Here is a 24,017-nt window from a genome sequence, read left to right on the forward strand (position 1 = left end):
CAAATGCTGTGCGTGCACCCCGTCACGTGATTGGTTATGCAGGACGGGGTTTACCTGCCCGGCTGCCCCCCAATATTTTATTCAAGTTGGCACCCCTGATGCCCATCAACTTTTTTTGGGGGGGGTGGTTTGTCCGGCGCCGTCAAATATTTTATGGAGGGGCTAAGGGACTTCGGCTCCTCTAGCTCGTGCTGTGCGACGCGGGCACCGGCCTCCCTCCGGCCACGAGGCGTCTTCAGGAGAGGCAGGCCGAGAGAAGATGCTCCTTCCTTGCCCTGGGTATCAGCCGGGCCAACGCGCAGAGGAGGAGGCGGCGCTTCGAAGCTTCCGGCAGGCGCGCCTTGCGAGCAAGCCGCCGCTCCCGCGTGCGCAGAAGGAGCCGCTACCTCTCTCCGGCTTGGCCCGCCCGTGGACTACAACTCCCAGCGAGCTCCTGCAGAAGGAAAAGCCTTTGCCTCGGACAGGCGCCGCCGCCGCCCAGGCTCGAGCGCGGAGCCCTCCCAGCTGCTGCTCTGGAGCCGGACCGCGGCGCCGAGCAACAGGAGCCTCTGCATCTCGCCTAGGCCGGCGGCGCCCGATGCAGCTGCAGCTCCCGCCGCGGCCTGGAGGTGCCTCCCGAGGCCGCCGCCGGGCCGCTGGGAAGTAGCCTGGTCTGCCTCGCCGCTGCCCGCTCCCCGTCCTCCTCCTCCTCGTCGTCCTCCTCCTCCCCGCGCGGCCTTGCAGCAGGAGCCGGCGGAGCTGAGCATGGCTCGGGCGCTGCTGGGGCTGCTGCTGTGCTTGGGCTCAGGAGTGGCGCGAGGCCCCGTCCAGGCTCCCGTCGGGCTCCGGCTGCCCTTGCGGAGCGCGCCGATCCAGCCGCGGGCGCCGCGCTCGGCCGACGAGCAGGACGAGCCTCGCCCCGGCGGCGGCGGCGGCGTCTTCGCCGACATGCTGGACAACCTGCGAGGCAAGTCCGGGCAGGGCTACTACGTGGAGATGACGGTGGGGAGCCCCCCGCAGAAGGTGAGCCGCCGTCGGGCCACGAGCTTGGCGCCCACTGACCCCCACGGGTGGGCAGGCAGGCAGCGAGGGGCATCGGGTCAGGCCAGCGCCCTTCGCCATGCTGGGGGTGGGGTGGGCATGGCTCTAGATCAGGGTTTCCCAAACTTGGGTCGCCAGCTGTTTTCGGACTACAACTCCCATCATCCCTAGCTAGCCGAACCAGTGGTCAGGGATGATGGGAATGGTAGTCCAAAAATAGCTGGAGACCCAAGTTCGGGAAACCGTGCTCTAGATGCTTTCAGAATGCTTCCTGTCCAAGGCCAGTGATCCCCCCCTCTGAAGAAAGTCGGTGGGTTGCAGGTAGGGATGGGGCTGTGTGGGGGAGAGATGAAGTGTGTGTGATGCTTGGGTGGGGTGGAGAGCTCCTCAAGGCCACCTGGTAAGTTCAGGGCAGAGAGATCAACCTTGCAGCCTGTACTTTTTAACTCACAGCTCTGACTCTTAGCCTCCGGCACAGGATTTTCAGCTAGGCTCCTGGTGGGGCACTTTGCACAGTGATTTCCAGGAGCTGGACCCTCAGAAGATCCAAAGTAAGGGGAGGGGGATGAAGGGGCCGCTGCAAGGATGAAAGGGGAAAGTTGGGTGTTGTGTGCTGCCTGCAGAGAGAGAGACAAATCACTTGCCTCCTTGTCCGCCCTTGGGCTAGCTTCATGGCTGGTAGGGCAAGATGGCAAGGGAGGACATCTGCTCTGAGTTCTGAAGCCTTTCAAAACACTTTTTTAAAAGGAGGAGATGGATGAAAGTTATTCAGACGTGGTCTGTCACTGAAATCGGGTCTCACTATGTCAACCTGACCACACTAGTGACCATCCCTGTGCTCACGTGCGGCCATAGCTCCATTGTGTCCTTAGCTGACACCCTCCAGCCTTTCCAGTGCAAAGCGAAGCAGTCCTTGTCGGTGGAGCTGTTTTTGCTGGCTCCTCAGCAGCTTTATTTGGGGTCCCCCCAGGGAACAGATTGGGGGAAGGGCTTTCGGAAGAGGTGCAGCCATTGATGAAAGTGAGCAGAGCGTGGAAATCATTTGTTTCCTATGGGATACCGGAGCATTTCTTCTCCACTGAAACAGACTGGTGAAAAAAGGCTGTGCTTATCTGGGAGCTGCTTCTCTTTGGTAGCTTTGAAAATGAGAAGCTGCCATAGAGAGCGACTGGTTGGGTGGGTGGGTGAGGAAGAGAGCTGGCTTAGAACGTTGTGCGTGGATGCAAGAAGAGAAGTGGCATTTTTGTCATGTACAAAGACACAAAATTTCACAGGGATCCCTCTGTGCAGCCGGGTTGCCTGCTTCTGCGCAAAAAGCCGGATGTACCTGGGTATTTGTTGAGGCTTAAGCCGCAGCTTAGCTGTGGAACTTATTTTTAGTGCTGGGGCTTGGCCTGAAATATTGTGGGGCAGTGACGATAGCCTCTGAGGATGTGCAGAACACATTTCCAGCACCTTTGCTTCTTTCCAAACTGACCCATGGCATGCTCCACATTGTGGGTGAGGGGTCTCTCTGTGCCCTTCCACTGCCGAGCTGACTTTTCGCTGCTGGGGAAGAGGCCACGAAAACCCCTCACCCCTTTGCCTCGCCTTGCCAAGCGGGTTTGCTCAGAGCTGCCTGATTCCAGGAAGGCTCCCGCAGCTCCCCAACCCTCCTCTGCCGGCTGCCTCTTCAGCTCTCTGGCCATGGGCCAAGTAAGCGAGAGATGCCAACAACATATGGTGCTTTCAGTGGAATTAAAGGTTCCTTATATAAAGTGTGTATGTGTGTGTGTGTGTGTGTGTGTGGAAGCGAGTGGGAAAAGTACAAGCCTATATGTGTGCGTGAGTAAGTGGTACCAGGTGTGCATATTACAAGCACATTTGTTCTCTTAGGCCCACAGTGGCAAAATTCAGGCTAGCGAATTAAACCTCTCTGCAAAGATGAGCCCCCAAAGCCAGAGCAAACACTGGCATTGCTTCCCAAAAGTGCTTGTATTCGGACTTTGGAGAGGCTCTAGAGTGACAATGTGGTGCCACAAGCTACAGGGCGTCGTATCTGTGTGGGTGAGGGGAAATGTGAGTTTGAGAGGGGCTTTGGTGGGCAGTCTTTGCCTGACTGCAAGTGAGTGTAGCTTGTGAAAACTGAGCAGTGTCAGGATTTGTGGGGTGAGGGTGTGGCTTGAGCAGAGCATCCTCAGTGGTGACCCCGTGTGTGTGTGCGCGTGCGCGCGCGCGCGCGCACGCAAACTGTTGGCCTTTTTGGGTGCCAGCTGCAAAGTGAGATTGGCAGGGCTGGTGGGACATTGGGTTGGAGAGCTGACCTTGCTGTCTTCTGGAACAAGGGCTGTTGCCATCTCCCTCTGGGACTCATTACCAGGCCGTAGAGCCCTGTCAAGGTGGTGCTTGAGTGTTTGACCCACTGGATGGAAAAACAAACTGTACTGGGGGGCGGGGGGAGTCACTTTGACTCACTTGGCTTTGCTTCCTCCAGTCTAAAAGGGTGTTGTGCCACCCAGGGTCACTGCAGGCTCATTTTGTTTGTAAGCTGCATTCTATTCAATTAGACTTACTCCTGTGCAGGGTGTATTGGTCTTGCATCCTTAAATGCCTCATGTTGAACTCTTTACATTCAGGCAAAGAGATGGTAGCACCAGAAGCAGAGAGCAGACTCTGTTTCCCCCGAAGATTGCTTTGAGTGAGTGCACAAATTGACATCTGTTAATTTTGTTAAACTTACGGGGTTGGAGCCAACGATGTCCTACTCAGAGTGGACCCAACCAAACCCAACTGGCTGTAAATTAGCCGTGCCCATTAACTTTGATGGGCCTACTCTGTGTAGGGCTGGCATTGGTGACAACACCTATGGAAGCTTGACTTTGTCTGTTGCCTGGATGGTGAGTATTCAAAGGAGGCAGGTGACAGCATTCAAAAAAATTATCGGAGGGAGCAAGAGATTGTGCTTTGTGTACACATGTGCACTGTGGTTTGCTGATTAGAAGCAGTAAGTCCTTTCCTGGCACACTCTCCGTGGGGGATTAGGAGAAGACAGAGCTCTTGTGAGGTCAGGATTAAGGCTGCCCAGCAGCAAGACCTCAAAACAACATTAAAACCTAGGTTACGTGGAAGCATTCACTGGGACTTTGTGATCGATATGGTTCATTGGGACTTTTATTCATTTTGCTATTATGTTACTTTGCTGAACTTTGTTGATCTCTACATGTAGACTATGTCTGTGAAGAACTTTGATACAGAGAGAAATATATTGCATGAACATTATTTTGTTACAGCCGGTTATGTCTCAGCAGCAAGACCTAGCAAGGCTCTCTAATGCCCCCTCTCTGTTTAGGCCCCACCCGGCTGCTCACTGAGAGATTTTGCAGCAGGACCCAAGAGGAGGTTGGGATGTCCGCTCTGATACACTTCCGCCATTGGTGTGTGTGTGTTTATTGCCCAGGTTTGCAGCTGAACAGAGGGAGTACAATTACTGCCAGCAAACCCAGTGGTGGCTTGCGGCTATGTCCTCTGGGACGCAGGGAAGAGGCTGTTCTGGTGCAGTGCATAACTGCTTCTGCTGTCCTGGGCAAAAACAGCGGGTAGGCTTCTGTTCTCTACACTCTCAGATACTAACAAGAAGTGCCTGGGTTTTCACATGCAACCGCGCGTAGAGAAATTGAGATGGCAGGTCCCCAAAGGCAGGGAAAGGATGAAGGAGACCTCTAGGCACAGAACTGGGCTTTTATTGAGCCCAACCTTTCCCCCAAATTGAATCCTTCCAGGGCACTCTTAGGCACAACCATTTTCAGTCTCAAGTTTGTTGTTGTTGTTCAGTCGTTCAGTCGTGTCCGACTCTTCGTGACCCCATGGACCAGAGCACGCCAGGCACGCCTATCCTTCACTGCCTCTCGCAGTTTGGCCAAACTCATGTTAGTAGCTTCGAGAACACTGTCCAACCATCTCATCCTCTGTCGTCCCCTTCTCCTTGTGCCCTCCATCTTTCCCAACATCAGGGTCTTTTCTAGGGAGTCTTCTCTTCTCATGAGGTGGCCAAAGTACTGGAGCCTCAACTTCAGGATCTGTCCTTCTAGTGAGCACTCAGGGCTGATTTCTTTGAGAATGGATAGGTTTGATCTTCTTGCAGTCCATGGGACTCTCAAGAGTCTCCTCCAGCACCATAATTCAAAAGCATCAATTCTTCGGCGATCAGCCTTCTTTATGGTCCAGCTCTCACTTCCGTACGTTACTACTGGGAAAACCATAGCTTTAACTATACGGACCTTTAACTATACGGACCTTTAACTATACGGACCTTTAACTATACGGACCTTTAACTATACGGACCTTTAACTATACGGACCTCAAGTTTACAGAGTGATTTTGCAATGCATTCTGAAAACCAGGGACTGAAATTGGCTGCCCCTAAGAACACCATTGAAATATTCTTGGCTCCCACCTTTCCTTATAAAATAAGTTAACATGATAAGAACAAAATAGCAGCACAAAACTCATTTTTTTGGGGGGGTGGATCTTCCTGAACCCCTTTGCTAATGATCCAATCACCTCTTGGTTGTTTTCCTTTTCAGTTTAGTAGTTCTCTCTCTGTTGGTGTGCAACCCATGTGGACTTAGGCTGGTGCATACCTGGCGGCAGTGACTTTACCAGTTGCAGATAGGCCGGTTACAGCAAATCACTGTGTTAGTAGTAACATAAGGACAAAACAAGAGCCTGCTTGCTGGATTAGGCCAATGGCCCTTTGAGTGCAACATCATGTTCTCATCGTAGCCAACCAGAAGCTATGGGAGGGCTGCAAGCAGAACAAGTAGACTCTTCCTCTGGTGGTTTTCTGCAACTGCTGATCAGAAGCATTACTTCCTCTGACCATAACCCAAAAGCTCTGTCTGAACCAGTGGTCTGCTTAGGAGGTTCTTGTTTGTTTTTGGTTTGGATCTTTTTAATTTTTGGTCTTGGCCTCTGAGGTCCAAGAGTGGGGAACTACCACTCCCATCATCCACGACAGTGCTTGCTGCGCTGATGGGAATTGTAGTTCAGCAACATCTGGTGGGCCAGAGGTTCTCCACTCCTGCTGCTGCACACTTTGTGCTAAGGGTCATTGCTTGTCATTTGGGGTTGTCTCGAGTTCCAGATCAGCCCTGCGAGTTGCTGACCTACCAGAGCATCTTCTTACTCTGCCAGGTAGTCACTGACACTTAAGAGTCTTGCCTATAAGAAACCAGTAGGGGTGGTCAGGAGGCAGAGGTGAATATATATGGGCAATCCCTCTGTGAAGTGCTGGTAATAAAATGCAGGAGGTGCCAAGCCAAGTGCTCTGTGCTGTATAAATGTTTAAGGATGCGTTGGGCATTCTGCATCTTTGTGCAACTGAGTGACAAGACCCTCATAGCCTAGAGAAGCCTGGTGCTGTGTACTAATGGACCTTTTAAGTGAGCCATATGGAACGGAACAATGATGAATTTTGGTGAAATGCTGTATAAATATAGAAGAATCCTATGTGAACGATCCAGGAGAGGGAGCCAACAAGTATCTGGCATCCTGCTTGTGATCTCATTGTGATTAGGCACAAGGTGCCTTTCTTCCCAGAAATGTGGAGAGAGCACAGCTACAAATGCCTTTGCCTGGTCTGACATTTGCAGGAAGTGACTTGAGGTCTTGCAGCCTGGCTCTGTGCTGACCTCTTGCCTCCACTGCGAGGTTTCTTCCCTGCTCCGTTTGGGGCTCTGCTTAAGACAAGCAAGGCTAGGGCGGACTGTTGCTTTTCCGATGGCCTTTAACTGGAGGAGAAATTCCTTCCCAAGCTGCTGGGCTCAAGCCTGCGTGGGCACCATGCTCTCCCATCTACAGCCTGTCTTGCTGCATGGCTATCCAGGCAGGAGAGTGGGTGCTTTTCTTTTCAAAGATGTGCTTGCTGAGTTTTCAAAAACAGCAACAAATGAACAAGACAGACTATTAAGAAACAAAAACTGTGTGGAGCACATTATTACAGTCGGATAAAACTTTGCAGGCATCCTAATGAAATAGATTTCGCAAAGCGGTGTTTTGGAGGAGTCGCATATCAGTACGGTAGCCTTGCCACATGGAGGCATGTGCCGTTGGGGGGGGGTCTATTCAGTGCACTACTCTTATTTATAAAGCATATGAACAGTGAGCATACAACATCGGAATAGTATTGTTTTATAACCCCTTTTTGAATTCTCCTGTGAGTGGCCCAGAACCTCTCAAAGCACTCATCCCTGGAGGGTATTTGTGCCTTACTGCAAGGGGGGTGTCCCTTCCTTTCTTGGAGGCAGATTTGGGAAACATCTGTGCTCTCCCCAAGCTGTTGCTGCACTGCACCTCCCATCAGCCCTAGTGATGTGCAAGTCTAACAGCATCTGGGGTGGGGGCAAGTTCTTCACTCCTGGTGTAAAGGACGGTGTTCCTGTGCTGTTTCAGACAGCAGCGCTTCAAATTCTCCCGCGTTTGACCCCACACGGTTAGCAAGCTATCTGTCTTTCTGCTGTGCCCTTTGTTCAGTGGGTTAGGCCACATAGTGTTTGCGAGGAGGTAGGCTCCTTCCAGCCTCAGCACCACCACCTTGGGGTCTGGCAGCCCTGACCTTCCCCAGCTGACATGGAAATTGATATACCTGCAGCTTGCTGCTGATGCCGATGCTTTTTCTGAGACTGGCTAAACCACACAGAGGAGCTGCTGCTGCTGCAGACCAAGGGCAGGGGGTGAACCAGCGACCTTGTGCTCCGAGCCGGCTTCACCCTTTGGCTTAAAGACATGCACACAGAGACGTTTTCCTTGGGGGAACTTGCCTTCCACTCCTGTAACTTTTTGAACAGGCCGCTGCCCAAAGCGACAGAACATTTGCATCTTGATGCCAAACTTGGCCTCTCTGTGCCCAGTTTAGATCCTTTCTGCCTGAGGTAGAGACCTGTGTAGTTCGGAAGGCTGCATATGCCCAATGCTAACAGAAGCCAGCCTCGTTTAATAGATGTGGTGCTGCATTATGCACCCTGGAGCTATTATATTCTGGGCCGTGGTTGTGGGTCAGGCACAAGCTCCTTGTCCCCCGGACAGGATGTTGCCGTGCACATTTGGGCTGCCCTGCAATTCTCTGCATGAAACGCACTGACCTTTCTCCCTTTCTCTCCCCCCAGCTGAATATCTTGGTGGACACAGGGAGCAGTAACTTTGCCGTGGGTGCAGCACCTCATCCTTTCCTCAGGCGGTACTACCGCCGCCAGCTGTGAGTATGCAGGGAAGCTGATGTGGGGCCAGGCAGGAGAGGGCAGCTCTGAGCTTGCAAGGAAACCGCTCCTCTCCCCTCTTCTGTCCCGCCAGCCTCTTTCACCAGGGAGGTGTTTAGCCCCTAATTTGCTCGTAGGGGCTTTTGCCTTTGCAAGCGCCAGCCATAATCCCTATGCCCCTTCGCCCCATCTGTTTCTTCTGAAAACACTTGACCATCTGGCCACGGGCTGGCAGTGCCAGGGTGGCGCCAGGTGACATCAGCACACAGATCAGGGCTAAATGGCTTCTTTCTGTGCCATGGGGGAAGAAGTGCTGAGTTGCTGTCTGGCCCTGGAGCTGCTGCTGGAGGGCACAATGGACAATAGCAGGCTGATTCCCTTCCGCCTCGGTCTGCTCACTGCCTCCTTGCCTTGCATGGCCGAGTGGGGAGAGCCAGTGAACCTCCATTCAGACCCAAGGCACTGATGGGGGAGTCAGCCCAAAGCTGGCCGGGAATGGGCTGGGTGCTATGGACATGCCTGTTCCTCTTGAGCAGGGAAGATGGGCAGGTGCACACCATTGATGTGATGCCCCCCCCCCCCAGTCCAAGGCACCACATCTGCCAAGAGCGCTCTCTGAATTACTGCCTCAGTCTGCATGTGGGAGGGAGACTAGCAGACCAGGGAGGCACGGGGGCTGCCCCACCTTTCTGTTTCTCAGTTCCTTTATCCTGGTGGAGGTTTGCTAAAGGTCTGGGCCTGAGCCACTTCCCAGCAGAGGCTGCCAATCAGCCTTCCCCGCTCCATCTGCTCCCCTCCAGGTGTTGCTGCACTACAAGCCCCACCAAAATCCAGTCGTACCTGGAGAGCACCAGGGTTGGCACAGACTGTATCTTACGCTCTGTCGGGGCAGAGCGGTTTTTTAAAATCCCAAATGAAGTCAGTGGGTAGGTAGTTATTTGTGCTAGGTTGGGGAGAGGGGGACTGGTGTAAAGTTGTGCTGTCACATTGTGGGCTGTTAATTGTAGGGGTTGCCCCCTCCCATGACTCTTTGCAGGTGTTTCTGTCACTGTTACAGGGAGTGGGGGGGGGGAATAATCTATGGGACGTAAATCTTCCATGCTGATGTTCATCCATAAAACATTGTTTTATTCCTTTTTGGAGGCACATATTGTACTGTACTCGATCATTAGTTTTTTTAAAAAAAGGATTGCACACAAATTTGCAATTTAAAAGATAAAGATAAGAGACATTGGAAAGGGAAGTGAAAGGAAAACAAAGGAGAGGCGTGCAGGTATTAATTTATGTATAACATTCATGTTCCAAGTAGCTGACATAGTAAAACAGAGCAGCAGTTGAACATTCTAGGAGCACAGCAAGCTCCTTTATATAAAGTCAAACCATTAGTCCATCTTGCTCAGTATTGCGTGCACTGACTGGCAGCAACCCTCCAGGGTTTCCAACAAGGGCTCCCTGCCTCCGCAGCCTTACTGGGAGATGCTGCGGGAATTTGAACCCGAGACTTTCAGCGTGCAAAAGAGAGGCGCCCTGCCACTGAGCTGCAGCCCTTTCCAAACATCTTACGATTTCTCTGTAGCCTTTTCTGCACCAATCCTTTAATTTTCTTTTTTTCTTTAAAATTTTTAAAATTGTTTTTTACAAAAACAAGTTTAAAGTAATGGAGGGGAAAACACCTTTAACATATCAATTCATGAGATTCTCTGAATCATGTGACTTTCCCCCCATCCCTGTCCCCTACATGGGTCCAGTCCTTATAGTAATTTTTCTAATACTACATTTCAATACATTCTCCATAGTTTTCGTTCCTCTAAATTGTCCATACCTTTCGTTTCTTTACAAGTGATTTTTAAAGTCCAGGTAACGTCTTTATCTGTCTCCTAAGTAAGTTATGAATTTTCCCCATTCTTTTTTAAAGTCTTTATCTTCTTGATATGCCATTTCAGCATAGTCCAGCGGTTTGGCTTGCCGTTCTTCCCTAGTCGGGACTGTTTGTTCTTTTCATCTTTGGGCTAGTAGCATCCTTGCAGCTGTTGTAGCATACATAAACAGCCTTTTCTGGTCTTTCCTTGAGTTTTTGAGGCTGCCTCAGGCAGGTAGCTCCCTCAACATGCCGCCTACCTGTGTTCTCACTGCCTCCTACCCTCCCCCTGTGTGTCTCTTGCAGCTCTGGTACGTACCGGGACTTGAGGAAAGGAGTCTACGTGCCATACACACAGGGCAAGTGGGAAGGCGAGCTCGGCACTGACCTGGTGACCATCCCCCACGGCCCAAACGTCACCGTCCGCGCCAACATTGCTGCCATCACCGAGTCGGACAAGTTTTTCATCAACGGGTCCAACTGGGAAGGGATCCTGGGCCTGGCGTATGCGGAGATTGCCCGGGTGAGCCTGGCATCAGTGTGGGCACCTCTGAAGGAATGCACCCCTTGCCACTGTGGAAACTGTATCATGTAAGGTCCCCAAACCCTTCCAGCACAAATCACAACTGCTGAGTAAAAAAAAAACAACACAACATCTCCCAATGGAAATGTGTTGGGCAGTTAAAATTTATTAAAATTCCCTACAGTTTTCCAGTTTAGAGGCTTACCTGTTTTTGTTTGTTTGTTTGTTTGTTTTACTCTTGGAAGCTATAATGCAGCCACAGAAGCAGCATAGGATAACCCTCCTTTAACCCCCTTGCCCTGGCTCCTGGAAGGCCCAAAGGGGCTTAGGGGGCCAATCCTGTTGCTCTTAAAACTGAGCTCCCCTTAGAGGCATTGCCCTCTTGAATGCCACCTGCAGAACAGTCTCCTTGCATTTGTCCTCTGGCAGTCCTCTGCAGGACCTTAAGCACTTTACAAAGTAGATTTTGCTAAACCTGACCAGCTAGCCACCCTGGATCTCCGGTCTCTGGAGTGCAGGTCTTCGCACCTTTGCCAGGGAGCAACACAGAAGCTGCCCAGAATGAAATGCGCAGTCTAGTCCCGAGTTTGGGGAGCTTGTTGCTCTTCTGGAGTCATCCGGCTCCTTTCATCAGCCCTGACCACTGGTCATGCAAGCTGGGGCCTTTGGTAGCTGGGGTTGGTAGGGCCCCAGACATTCCTCGTTCCCAAGGAGCATAGCTCAGTTGGTAGAGCAGGAGACTCTTAATCTCAGGGTTGTGGGTTCGAGCTCCATGTTGGGCAAAAGATTCCTGCATTGCAGGGGGGTGGACTAGAAGACCCTTGCAGTTCATCCCCCTCTCCTTGATATTCTAAAGCAGGCATGGCCAAACTAGGCCCTCCAGCTGTTTTGGGACTACAATTCCCATCATCCCTGACCACTGGTCCTGTTAGCTAGGGATGATGGGAGTTGTAGTCCCAAAACAGCTGGAGGGCCATGTTTGGCCATGTCTATTCTAAAGCATCCAAGCCTCCAAAGCCCAGCAGAGCCTGTCTGTGAGCCTGAAGCGCAGGGCTAGCTCACAGCCTACTTGCTTACTCCATGCTCACTGATGCTGAGTCCCTCGTCTCCTTTTCTGCAGCCTGATGACACCCTGGAGCCTTTCTTCGACTCACTGGTGAAGCAAACCCAGGTCCCCAACCTCTTCTCCCTGCAGCTGTGTGGAGCCGGCTTCCCGCCCAACGTCTCGGACGCCCTGGCTTCTGTGGGGGGCAGCATGGTGAGGGGCGCAGGGGCAAGAAGGGTCTCATTTTCCTCCTTTTAGTTGGATCCCCAGAACCTCTTCCCAGTCTTAGAACAGCTACTTAATAAAGAGGTTGAGAACACCTCTGGGCATCTGCAGAGTGCCTTCCCCTCACCATTAAGCAACCACAGCCCAACCCCAGGTGCTGAGGTTCAGGCAGGAGGGCTCTCCTGCTTTGGGGGTGAGTATGTGGAAGGCCAGCGTTCCGATGAGAAGAGTGTGTCAAAGCACACACAGAGTGTCCTCTCCTCTCCATCGCCCCCTTTCTCCCATTTGCACTTGGCCTGGACTGGAGATTCCAGGCAGCTCTGAGCCTCCAGCAGCCCAGGCAGGAAGTTTGCTGGTGCTTTGGGGAGGGGAGGGGAACGGGGCACCCACCGCCCTCCTCTTGGCCCCTTCTTCTTAATGCCATTTCCTGCCACACCCCTGTCCCTGCAGATCATTGGAGGCATCGACCCGTCCCTCTACGTGGGCAGCATATGGTACACCCCGATTCGGAAAGAGTGGTACTACGAGGTCATCATTGTCAGGATAGAGATAAACGGGCAGGACCTGCAGATGGACTGCAAGGAGGTGAGAGGGAGCCAGGGGTGCTTGGGTGCAGGGTGGATAAAAATCAATGATATTTTTTTATTTTAAAAAATGGATTTTTAAAAATTTAAATCGGATTTTTAAAATAAAATGCTTTTGCGGGAAAAATCTTTCTAAAGATAGTTTTCTATGGTCCAAAAGCTATTAATCAGGAAATAAGGATTTAAGTTTTTTGTGTGTGTTAAAACTCAGTCTAAGTTTTTTTTTAAATTGTTTAAATACATCAGTTAACAAACATGGATACATGTGCTATAATGTTATTGTTTTAATTAAATAAATTGTTTAAATTGTTATTAAGGAAATGATTATTTTTCTCCTTCCAATGAAGTACAGTGGTACCTCCGGTTGCAAACGGGATCCGTTCTGGAGTTCCGGCTGCATCCCAAGGAATTCTCAACCAGAGGACCGCTTCTGCGCATGCGCGTGGCACTGTTCAGCGCCTCTGCGCATGCGCATGTGGCGAAACCCGGAAAAATACTTCTGGGTTTGCCGCATTCGCATTCCGAAGTTTATGTATCCAGAGGGATACGTAAGCAGAGGTACGACTGTACAGCAGAAAAGTTGTCCGAATATAAAGTTAACTTATTTAACCTCACAATAATTTCATAAATATCGGTCCATGTATGTCTAATAGTATATAACCAAATCAGTAGTTTTTGATATAACTGTATAAACTACTCTGAAAATTTATTATTCCAAAAATGAAACCTTCCATCTGGTTGTAAATATTAAGATTACACCAGCAAGAATGAGTCTTTCTGTTAAAAAAAAAAGAGAGATTTAAATCAAATCTTACTGACTAGTGATGTGTGTGTGCAGAATATGTGCATAGCAGCACCTGAGCAGTGCCCACCAATGAGATGCCTTGTTTCGGAGGTGGAGGCAGGGCATAGGAACAGCTTTTGGTACTGAGGACTGAGGTTGGACAGAGGACTGGACCCTGCCCTTGCTCCTCTGCCCAGGGATTTGCCACAGATTCGGGATCAGGTTGTGCTCAGCCTGGCTGGGGAACTTTAGTTCAGAAACCCTCCCCCCAACCCATGCAGGTTCCAGTAAGAATCAGCTTCTGTCCCCCTCTGCCAGGGCTGGTTGGGAGTTGGTGTGCATGAGCTTGGTAAGGGGGGGATTGGTGTTTTTGGAGCCTGAGCGCCTTTCCCCTTCCCCGCAGTACAACTATGACAAGAGCATCGTGGACAGCGGCACCACCAACCTCCGCCTTCCCAAGAAAGTCTTTGAGGCAGCAGTGAAGTCCATAAAGACAGCTTCCTCGGTGAGAAATGCACCGGGGGGGGGGGAGGTGGGGGGGTCAGCAAAGGGAAAAGAGCACCTCCCGGTCTGCCTATCTGCGGGCCCTGCAGAGAGTGGGGTGTGCCCAGCTCTGTGTTCGAATCCTGAACCAAGGGCTCCGGGACCAGAACATTCACATCCTGCAATGGGGCATATATTGTGAAAAATGAATCGGTTAGTGTAACTGGGCCTCCTCCGGGTGTGTGTTGCAATGCAAGGAAATGGTAAAACCCACTCCTGGTACCGTTCCTCCACCCCACCCCAGGCAAGTGAGCCAGCATCTCCATGCTAGATGTTCTAGCGCGCAAATCATCATTACTCCCTGGGGTGGAGGTGGATGGTCAGAAACCCGGAGCTGCTTCATCTTTGTTGACCTGAGGAATGGAGGAAAAGCAAAAAAAAAGCCGCAGCCTCCCCACCCTGATTCTCCTCCCCCAAAATCTGGTGTGGCTTGTACTGGTGCCAGGAAAAACCCTTCCCTCCCTCTTCAACAGACAGAGAAGTTCCCCGATGGCTTCTGGCTTGGGGAGCAGCTGGTTTGCTGGCAAGTGGGCACCACCCCCTGGCACATCTTCCCGGTCATCTCTCTCTACCTGATGGGCGAGACCACCAACCAGTCTTTCCGGATCAGCATCCTGCCACAGGTAGGTGCCGCTACTGCATGTATGCTTTGGGGTAGGCAGAGTGTGAAGGGAACCTCAGGTGAGGCATTGCATCTGACTCTCAGGAGAAGTTCTTGCAGCTTGGAGGGGCCAGGAGTTCTCTTTCCCTCCCCTTTTTAATAGAATTGTATTACAGGGTTTTTTAACATACTAAGCAATGAAATCCAAACTCTCTTTATAGAAAGATAATAAAAGAGAATGGGGCGTGGGTGGCGGTGTGGGTTAAACCACAGAGCCTAGGGGTTGCTGATCAGAAGGTCAGCGGTTCGAATCCCTGCAATAGGGTGAGCTCCTGTTGCTTGGTCCCAGCTCCTGCCAACATAGCAGTTCAAAAGCATGCAGTGCAAGTAGATAAATAGGTACCGCTCTGGCGGGAAGGTAAACGGCGTTTCTGTGTGCTGCTCTGGTTCGCCAGAAGCGGCTTAGTCATGCTGGCCACATGACCCGGAAGCTGTACGCCAGCTCCCTTGCCGCAACCCCAGAGTCGTCCGCGACTGGACCTAATGGTCCGGGGTCCCTTTACCTTTAATAAAAGTCAATGCACCAAAAGAAAAGAATAATATAGAAAAAGGAAAATATAAAATACAGTAGTTATGATCCTCATCAAACACAATTGTATATATTTATGTATAGCTATCTATCACTATTTTATCTCAATCTTCCATCCACTTACAGTGGAAACTTGGTTCTCAAACTTAATCCGTTCTGGGACTCCGTTTGACTTCCGAAACCGTTCAAAAACCAAGGCACGACTTTCGATTGGCTGCAGGAGCTTCCTGCACTCAAGCGGAAGCCATGTCAGACGTTCGGCTTCCGAAAAACGTTCAAAAACCGGAACACTTACTTCCAGGTTTGTGGCATTCGGGAGCCAAAACGTATGAGTACCAAGGTGTTCAAGAACCAAGGTAGGACCGTACTGAGAGCTGAATTCCCAATCTACCCACCTGGGAGGTTTTGAGGGGCCCGGAGTTTTCTAGGGAGTGAAGAGGAAGATGGACTGGAGAGAGAGATCTCAGATGAACACCAGCCTTTTGGATTTGGGCACCATGCTTGGCAGCATCTGGGTTAGAGCTAAACCAAGATGCTAACGGATTCAGCTGTGGGCTGGAATTTGGGTGCTGGGAAAGGAAGATCTGTTTAAATGTCCACTCACCCTGCTGGGAATTGGGGGGCCTTCTTCAACTATCAAGATTCATTATTTCCCATTCTTCTTAAAGACACTTTAAAAGAATAGCAGCAGCATAGTCTAAAAACAATTGCTGGTGTGGGCTAAAACAGTTGAAAAACTATCCCAGCCCTCCGTAAACTGGTGCTGAAGTTACTTTTTTCTTTAAAGGGGAGCCTGCCATAGCTACCAGTTGCTGCAATTTTGTTTTGTTTTTAATGCAAACTTGGGTCTCCAGCTGTTTTTGGACTACAACTCCCATCATTCCTAGCTAGCAGGACCAGTGGTTAGGGATGATGGGATTTGTAGTCCAAAAACAGCTGGAGACCCAAGTTTGGGAAACCCTGGACTACATCAACACGTTGCTGACATCGCAGGGGAAGCTGGTTTTAAATGTGGTGCCAGAAACCCCGGGTGCAAAGACAGGCCACTGTGTTGGAATGGGGGGGGGGCAGGGCATGTCGCAGGAACGTCTTCAGCCTGTCTCCCCCGATGTCTCATGACTGGTGCCTTGCACAGACACCAGCACATTTGCAGAGTCCTGCAGTGTAAGAAATGCAGACGGAATGAGGCATGAGGTATTGCTAGAAGCTAATTTATTACTAACTAGAAGGCAGAAGAAAAGAAAGCAGTCCGAGAAGAGAGAGAGAGAGAAACAACAGACAGAAGCAGAATACAGCTCACATCCGTTCCTGTGAATCCAAATACAACAATCCCATCAACCTGTGGAATGTAAATACAGTCTTGTGACTGCAACAGCACAGAGAGAGGCTATAGAAACCAACAAGCTGCGCAGAAGACCAAGTGTTTCCTGATGAGCAGGGAGGAAGCAAACTGCACCCAGCTTGATAGCAAATGGCAGCTGGCCTCAGTCCTATCGCTTGTGAGAAAATAAAAAACATGAGTGGCTTTGTGCATGGGCAGAGTGCTTTCCTCATCTCATTGGGCAACCCTGACACCTCTGAGCCTAGATGGCAGGATGCAGTCACACCTCGGCTCCCAAACATTCCAGCTCCCGAATGATCGAAAACCAGAAGTGAGCGTTCCGGTTTTTGAATGTTCCTTTGGAAGTTGAATGTCTGACGGGGCTTCCGCGGCTCCAATTGGCTGCTGGAGTTTCTGCAGCCAATCAGAAGCCGTGCTTTGGAAGTCAAACGGACTTCCGGAATGGATTCTGTTCGTCTTCCGAGGTATGACTTGTATTCTCATTTGGGGAAAGAAGGTAGAATTTCTGTGCCCCGGCTTACCAAAAGCCTCTCCCTCCCTCAGCAATACCTGCGGCCTGTCGAGGACGTGGCCACGTCTCAGGATGAATGCTACAAGTTCGCCATCTCCCAGTCGTCCACGGGCACCGTCATGGGCGCTGTCATCATGGAGGGCTTCTACGTGGTCTTTGATCGGGCTCGCAAGCGCATTGGCTTTGCAGTCAGTGCCTGCCATGGTAAGTGTAAGGTGTCAGGAGGGGTTGACTGCAGAAGGGGCAGACAGACAGCACTCACCTGTGCAGCTGCCTCAGGCACGCCATTGCCTATGCATCTCATAGAACCATGGAGCTGTAGTGTCGGAAGGGACCCTGAGGGTCATCTAGTCCAACCCCTTGCAATGCAGGAATCTCAGCTAAAGCAGCCGCAACAGGTGGTCATCTGACCTCTGCTTAAAAGCCTCCAAGGAAGGAGAGTTTATCACCTCCCGAGGGGAGACCGTTCCACTGTTAAAACAGCTCTTACTGTGTCAGAAACGTCTTCCTGAGGTTTAGTCGGAATTTCCTTTCTTGTAACTTGAATCCGTTGGTTCTTGTCCTACCCTCCAGAGCAGGAGAAAACCAGCTTGCTCCATTCCCCATGTGACAGCCCTTTAAATATTGGAAGATGGCTATCATTTCATAGAATCATAGAATCATAGAATGATAGAGTTGGAAGAGACCCCAAGGGCCATCCAGTCCAACCCCCTGCCAAGCAGAAAACACCATCAAAGCATTCCTGACAGATGGCTGTCAAGCCTCCGCTTAAAGACCTCCAAAGAAGGAGACTCCACCACACTCCTTGGCAGCAAATCCCACTGTCGGACAGCTCTTACTGTCAGGAAGTTTTTCCTAATGTTTAGGTGGAATCTTTTTTCTTGTAGTTTGAATCCATTGCCCCGTGTCCGCTTCTCTGGAGCAGCAGAAAACAACCTTTCACCCTCCTCTATATGACATCCTTTTATATATTTGAACATGGCTATCATAGCACCCCTTAACCTTCTCTTCTCCAGGCTAAACATACCCAGCTCCCTAAGCCGTTCCTCATAAGGCATCGTTTCAATCTCCTCTTTTCCAGGCTAAAGATACTGAACTGCCTCAACTGTTCCTCATAAGGCTTGGTTTCCAGGCCCTTGATCATCTTGGTCCCCTTCCTCTGCACACACTCCAGCTTGTCAATATCCTCCTTAAACTGTGGTGTCCAGAGCTTGATTTGAGCCATAGCAGCAACCCCCAAACAAATTCATGATGCTCGGGTTTAGCACTGGAATGTGAGGAAGTAATAACATAGTATGGTGTCACTCTGAACATGCTTTTTTCTTCCCTCACCACGGTGTTCCCACCACAGGCCTTGCACACCTTGTATCAAGGGAAAGGACTTTCACTAAAGTTCCTCCATAACAACTTGGGTGCTCCTTCGTGCAAACGCTTTCTGTGCTTGGGGACCTGGAAAACCTCTGCCATTTAGAGAAGGTGACAGAGAGCTCAATTGACCCGAGAGTCTGACTTGGTGTAAGGCAGCAGTGAGGAACCTCCAAGCATAGGGCCTAATCCAGTGATGGCCAGACTTGGCCCTCCAGCTGTTTTGGGACTACAATTCCCATCATCCCTGACCACTGGCCCTGTTAGCTAGGGATGATGGGAGTTGTAGTCCCAAAACAGCTGGAGGGCCAAGTTTGGCCATCACTGGCCTAATCACACCCACTAGGCTGCCACCACCACCATCATCATCATTTACTACTTTCCCATCCTTCATCTGAGGAACACAGGGCTGTTTACAATATAAAAACACAAAAATGCATACCCTGGTGACAAACAAAAACAGTACCTCTCCCCAGTTTAAAAGGCCGTAGATTGTTTAATGATTCGGCCCATAAGGTTGTTTCAGCCAAGCCCTAACCGTCTGGTGTCAGGCGTTGGGCATCTAACGGTGTTTGCAGGCATCAGCTGAGGCACACCGCTTGCAAAATGCAGCTCTATGTTGCTCCATACTGTCTGCACTAACAGGCAGCAGCTCTTTCCGTGGGCATACAGTATTTTTCTGTGTAAAATACGCCCCCATGTATAAGATGATCATTACTTTTCACACACACAAAATTGGGGGGGGGGGGGTTGACCAGAGTTGTTGAGGGTTTTTTTGGGGTGGGGGGTGGGAGCGCTCTACAGCCTGCCCGCCAATGCAAATCGCACGTAACGCCGCGGCCACCAGTCTGCGTGCTCGCTGCCACAAGCCAAGCTGCACACTCAACGCAACAACAGCCAATTGCACCGCACGCCTTGCCACTGCTGTAAATGGCACGCCCAATTGCCGCAGGCACAGCCAATCGTCAGTAGGCCTGGTCGCAGCAACCAATCACACGCCCAATCACCACTGCAAATCTGCTGCTGGCTGCTGCCACAAATCCCCTGTCCCCCGTCCCCCCCGCTATCTGTGTATAAGACAACCCACAATTTTTGCCTATTATTTCTAAGGAAATAATATCGTCTCATACACGGAAAAATACGGTCCTTACTTGGGATCGAACCTGGGGCCTTCTGCACGTGGATCGTCTGTCTTACCACTGCTGTCCTGCGTTCATTATCCTCTTGTTTCCTCTGTTCCCCTGGCTTCAGTGCACGACGAGTTCCGCACGGCCGCTGTGGACGGCCCCTTCCTTCACTCCAACATGGAGGACTGTGGCTACAACATCCCCCAGACGGACGAGTCCACGCTGATGACCATCGCCTACGTCATGGCGGCCATCTGCGCCCTCTTCATGCTCCCCCTCTGCCTCATGGTGTCCCAGTGGCGCTGCCTGCGCTGCCTGCGCCGGGGCCACGACGACTTTGCCGATGACATCTCCTTGCTCAAGTGAGCGCTCTTGTCTCCCCACCCTCAGGCCCGTGCCGGCAGCCGGGGGGGGGCACAGCTGCCGGGAGCCACAAACTCCTCCCACCCCCTTCCACCTCTGCCGTGTGCGGGGCTGCAGCTGCCTCGGGGCCACCTGCGAGCGGGGGACTGGCCGGCTGCACCAAAAGCGGCAGAAGATGCGCAACCTTTTCCTCCCTCCTTGCCGTGGTTTGTAGGATGGCAGCTTATGGAGGTTCCTTCTGCTGCCCGCCTGGTGGGCGAGAGAGGCCTACTGTCGCAGTGCAAGGAAGAGAAGCAGGAACCCTGGGGCGGCCTGGTTGCTCAGCTCAGGAGGGGCCCAGAGCTATTTCCCACCTCAGGGCTTCATGGCTGTTTCCCCCGTTTTGCTCGTGTGTGACGATGGGACTACTTGTGAGGTCTCACGACCTGTAAAGGCTTTGCTGAAAAGGGCAGTGGGGATGGATGGACCCCAAAGTGTTTCTTCTGTGTAGCGCCGATGAGAGTGGCTGTCATTTCTTAAAGGGTTTGTGTGCGTTTCTCTCTAAAATATATATATATATAGATATATATATAAATATATGTAACTTATACAATGGTAAACTGAAGGAGGGGGAATGTGTCCCCGCCCCACTCAGGGAGCATTTGGGCTCCTTCTCAGCCCTTCACTGGCCGCACTTCTTTCAAGGACCCCCCCCCCCCCCGATAGGATCTGGGGGCAAGGCCAGCTGTGACACATGGACACATGTCCGTCTCAAGGTGAGGGTTCCATTTTGTTAACCGTGCAAATTGGAGGGAGGATTCCTGCCTCTGGTAGTGGACGGGCCTTGATGGTCCCTTTTTAATCCCAGGCATCAAAAAGGCTTTCAGGAGTCAAAAAGAGTTTTGTAGCCATTGATGAGAAGGAACAGCTGCCTCTTCCCTCCTCAAGGCTGTCTAGCTCCCTTTCCTAGCTGCTTCCCTGGAGAAGCTCTTTCTCTTCAAGGAGCAGCCCACCCCCTACGGAGCCTCTCTTGATGGGCATCTCACTCCTCCCTGTTCCTCGCCTCCTTCATGAGCAGGACTCTGGGGTGGCAGAACTCAGTGGAGTTCTGCAGGACCTGCCCATCGTTGGGAGTCAGCCCTCTTTGTGTACCAGGGCTGATGGGAATTGTTGTCCACCTGGAGGGCACCAATCTGGGGAGGATGGTTTTATGCAGACATCCATCACACCTGGAGCCATGTGTGACTCACTTGGGTTTAGCAAGCCTCCAGGGGACTCATCACCCCCACATCCACCCTGCCTCCTCCCTTTTCCCCTGTTCCATCCTCCAGTGTTTTCCTTGTGGCTTCTTCTTCGTTGTTAAGTCCTGCTGGTTGGGCAATGGTAGCTGTGGAGGTGCAGTGAGCCAGATCTGGGGCCAGCTGGATTGTGCTGTGATCCCTTCTCTTGGGGGTTCCAAACTTATTCTGCAAGGAAACAGGACCCCCCCTTCCCTGTTACAGTCTGAACATGGTTCAGGAGTTTGGGCTGTCCATTGCCACAGATATTTTGAGCTCATTTCATCATCACCTGCTGAGCATCCTTGGGACAACTGCTGATAGCCAGGTGCTGCCTCTGCAGCCGCCGTTGTCGCCTGAGCATCACTGAACCTAGGAAGCTGCCTTCTGCCAAGGGAGGCTACCGGTCCATCTAGCCCCGTATCATCCAACATGAGCCTCCCCCAAGGTGGTGCCCTCCAATTGTTTTTGGACTACAACTCCCATTAGCCCTAGCTGTGTGATGCTGGGAGAAGGGAGCACAGCTGTGCTTGGCTGGGAAGGATGGAGGTTGTAGTCGAAAACACCAGGCAAGTGCCAGCCTCAAGAGAGGCTGCTCTGCCCCTGGTTGGCAGCAGTTCAGGCGCTGGTCTCTCCTTGCCTTACCTGGAGAGGTTGAGGATGGTACTTTGGACCAGTGGCCTGGAGGCAGCTGCTCAGGTGCCTGGCTTGCCCGCCTCGCAATTGGATGGATGCAGCCTCCCTATGACTTGCTTCCCAGAAGGAGAGCAGGCAGGAGGCCAGGCTTTCCTTCAGGAAATCTAGCCCTGCATCACGCCACCATAGGAATTACCCTTCCCCCGCTCCCACACCATTTGCTTGGTGGTAGATGTCCCACCGGGAGAGTTGCCTCTGCCTAGGACAAATGGCTGTGCCTTGCCCTTGTTGCTGGCTGGGTAGAGCAGAAGCTTTTGGGGAGGCTGGCACGGAGCAGCCTGGAGTCACAGCAGCAGACCTCCTAACTCTGCCCTGCCTGGGCTCTCAAGGGTATGAAGGGGTTGGGGCACATTCCTCCTGCTAGGATGTCCACCAGGGCTTCCTGGAGCCTCTGTTGGGATGGGTTGGCGTTGCTGCTTACTCTTTCTGGGGGTGTTCATTCAGGGGTCCACACCTTTGCCTGCCACACTGGCAAGAGGCAGCTAGCGAGGAATTGCCCCAGCTCCAGGAAAGACAGGGGACCAAGAAGCACTTGGCGGTCAGCTGCTACTCAGCCACCAAAGCCATAGACGGGGAGGCTGCCTCTGCCTGGCATTGCTCGGAAGAGACAAACTTCTGCCACTGAAGTGTGTGTGTGTGTGTGTGTGTGTGTGTGTGTGTTGCTCAGTTGATCCGAAGGTTGCAAGAGGCTGTGGCTTTATCCTCTCTCCCCTTCCAACGACACATGTCCATTGTTTTCAAATACACGTATGTGTGTGTGTGTGTATATATATATATATGTTGGCTGTTCTTGAAATTGTTATTTTCCAAAAACCTTTTTGCATAGTCGCAGGGCTATTTCTGCAGTGTGGACGGAGGTAGCTGCCTTCTGCTTGCTAGAATGCCAGATGCCATCTGCTTGTACAATATTCTGTAAATATTTGTAATACTGGCTCCCAAATCCTCCCAGTTTTATCTCAAATGGAAGTGGAGGAGAAAGGAGCTAAGTGACCCTTTTTATTTTTGTAAATGTCTGGTTCCTTTTAAACACTTGTTTGCTAAGGCTTAATGGACAGGTGGTGGGAGGCCGGGTGGATGGGGGGGGGGGAGGATAGCTCTGGGGTGGATAAATGCACTTTATGGACTGTACCAAGCTTCACGTGGTGCTGAGGGGGGTTCTCTCTCTCTCTCTCTCTCCTCTCCCATTCCCTGGGATGGTCTGGCTTGTGGGAGTGAAGCACTTGTTGGCCATCAGCACCACTGAAGAAGTTTGCAAAGCTTGCTTTCAAATAATAACCTCAGTGGTGTGATGGCAGAAGGCCCCCTCTCCTGTCCTGCCCCCCCTCCAAGCACAGCAGTGGCCCTAGCCAAGCACCTTACACCCATACCCACCCACAGCTCAATACCATTTTATAAGCATCAGGACAGATCAGGACATTTTCAAACACAGGCAAGTTGGGAAAGAAGAGCAACGCAAATGCCACTCAAAGCTTTTTGCTGAAGGCTTGGGGAGGGGAGGGTCCACCTTTTTGTGCACATCTGGTCTGGTCCTTATGACCCACAGCTTTCCAACTGTGGGGGAGCGCGCGCACACACACACAGAGTGATGGAGAAAGGCATGTGGCCCTCCAAGTGATAGAACCCCAGCTCCCATCATGGCCAATAGGTTCACCATTCCCCCACCCCATGACATTTTTTGCCCTTGCAGCAGAATGAAAGCACCACTGCCCCTCCCCAGGCTACCAAAGCAGATCTGAAGTTGCCAAGAAGCATGGCCCAAGGGGTGTGTGAACACACCTGTGCACTTCTGCGTCCTTCCTGAGCTGGCTTTGGAAGGTGAGCAAAAGGCTTTGTCTGCATTCTACTTGCCCTCCCTTGTCATGGCCACAGTAGAGGAGGGTCCCATTCTACATATCCCAGAAACAGGGGGGGGGGTAGATTTGTGTTTACTGAAGGCAGAGTAATTTAAGAAGGTGGCATCCCGTTTGAAAGTTTGAGAAACACTGCCTTAAACAGACTTTGCTCTAGGATGGTACTCTTTGATCTTCATGCTCAGCCACGCATTGTGGGACCCACTTAATTTTTTACTTTCTCTTCGTATGGTGCGGGATGGTTGTGGTGACCTGCCTTGGATGAGGTGATGGCAAGAGTACTAGGTTCCGACATAGCTGATTCTAAGATCATGGTAGGGAAGCATCAGCCACTGTAACCCAACCCATAGGGGACAGGGGCCACCACCTCCCAAGCCATGACTTGAGCCTCTCGCATGGTGACAACCCTTCTCAATTTGGTAAACAGCACGAGAGGCTCCCAGCCACATAGCAAACACTGCCTTAAATCAGCTGCTACAGGGACTTCAAGGCAGCTTGAAAAG

The 24,017-nt window shown here is 51.5% G+C and overlaps 1 protein-coding gene across 2 annotated transcripts; it reads left to right on the forward strand.

Annotated features, from left to right (window-relative positions):
* The first annotated feature begins 462 nt into the window (after nucleotides 1-462).
* On the forward strand, nucleotides 463-22,691 carry BACE1 (beta-secretase 1). Of its 2 annotated transcripts, none has more exons than XM_033171672.1 (9): nucleotides 463-1,002; nucleotides 8,163-8,251; nucleotides 10,417-10,633; nucleotides 11,754-11,891; nucleotides 12,354-12,488; nucleotides 13,675-13,776; nucleotides 14,288-14,437; nucleotides 16,890-17,061; nucleotides 19,467-22,691. In XM_033171672.1, exons 1-9 carry the CDS (start codon nucleotides 745-747, stop codon nucleotides 19,694-19,696), a joined length of 1,491 nt encoding a protein of 496 aa, XP_033027563.1. In that variant the 5' UTR covers nucleotides 463-744; the 3' UTR covers nucleotides 19,697-22,691. The 2 variants fall into 2 exon arrangements, with proteins under 2 accessions (XP_033027563.1, XP_033027562.1); XM_033171671.1 differs by having other exon boundaries at nucleotides 465-1,002; nucleotides 19,474-22,691.
* The last annotated feature ends 1,326 nt before the right edge of the window (nucleotides 22,692-24,017 follow it).

The sequence above is a fragment of the Lacerta agilis genome, chromosome 15, assembly GCF_009819535.1.
Source record: "Lacerta agilis isolate rLacAgi1 chromosome 15, rLacAgi1.pri, whole genome shotgun sequence".
In the NCBI taxonomy this organism is placed as follows: domain Eukaryota; kingdom Metazoa; phylum Chordata; class Lepidosauria; order Squamata; family Lacertidae; genus Lacerta; species Lacerta agilis.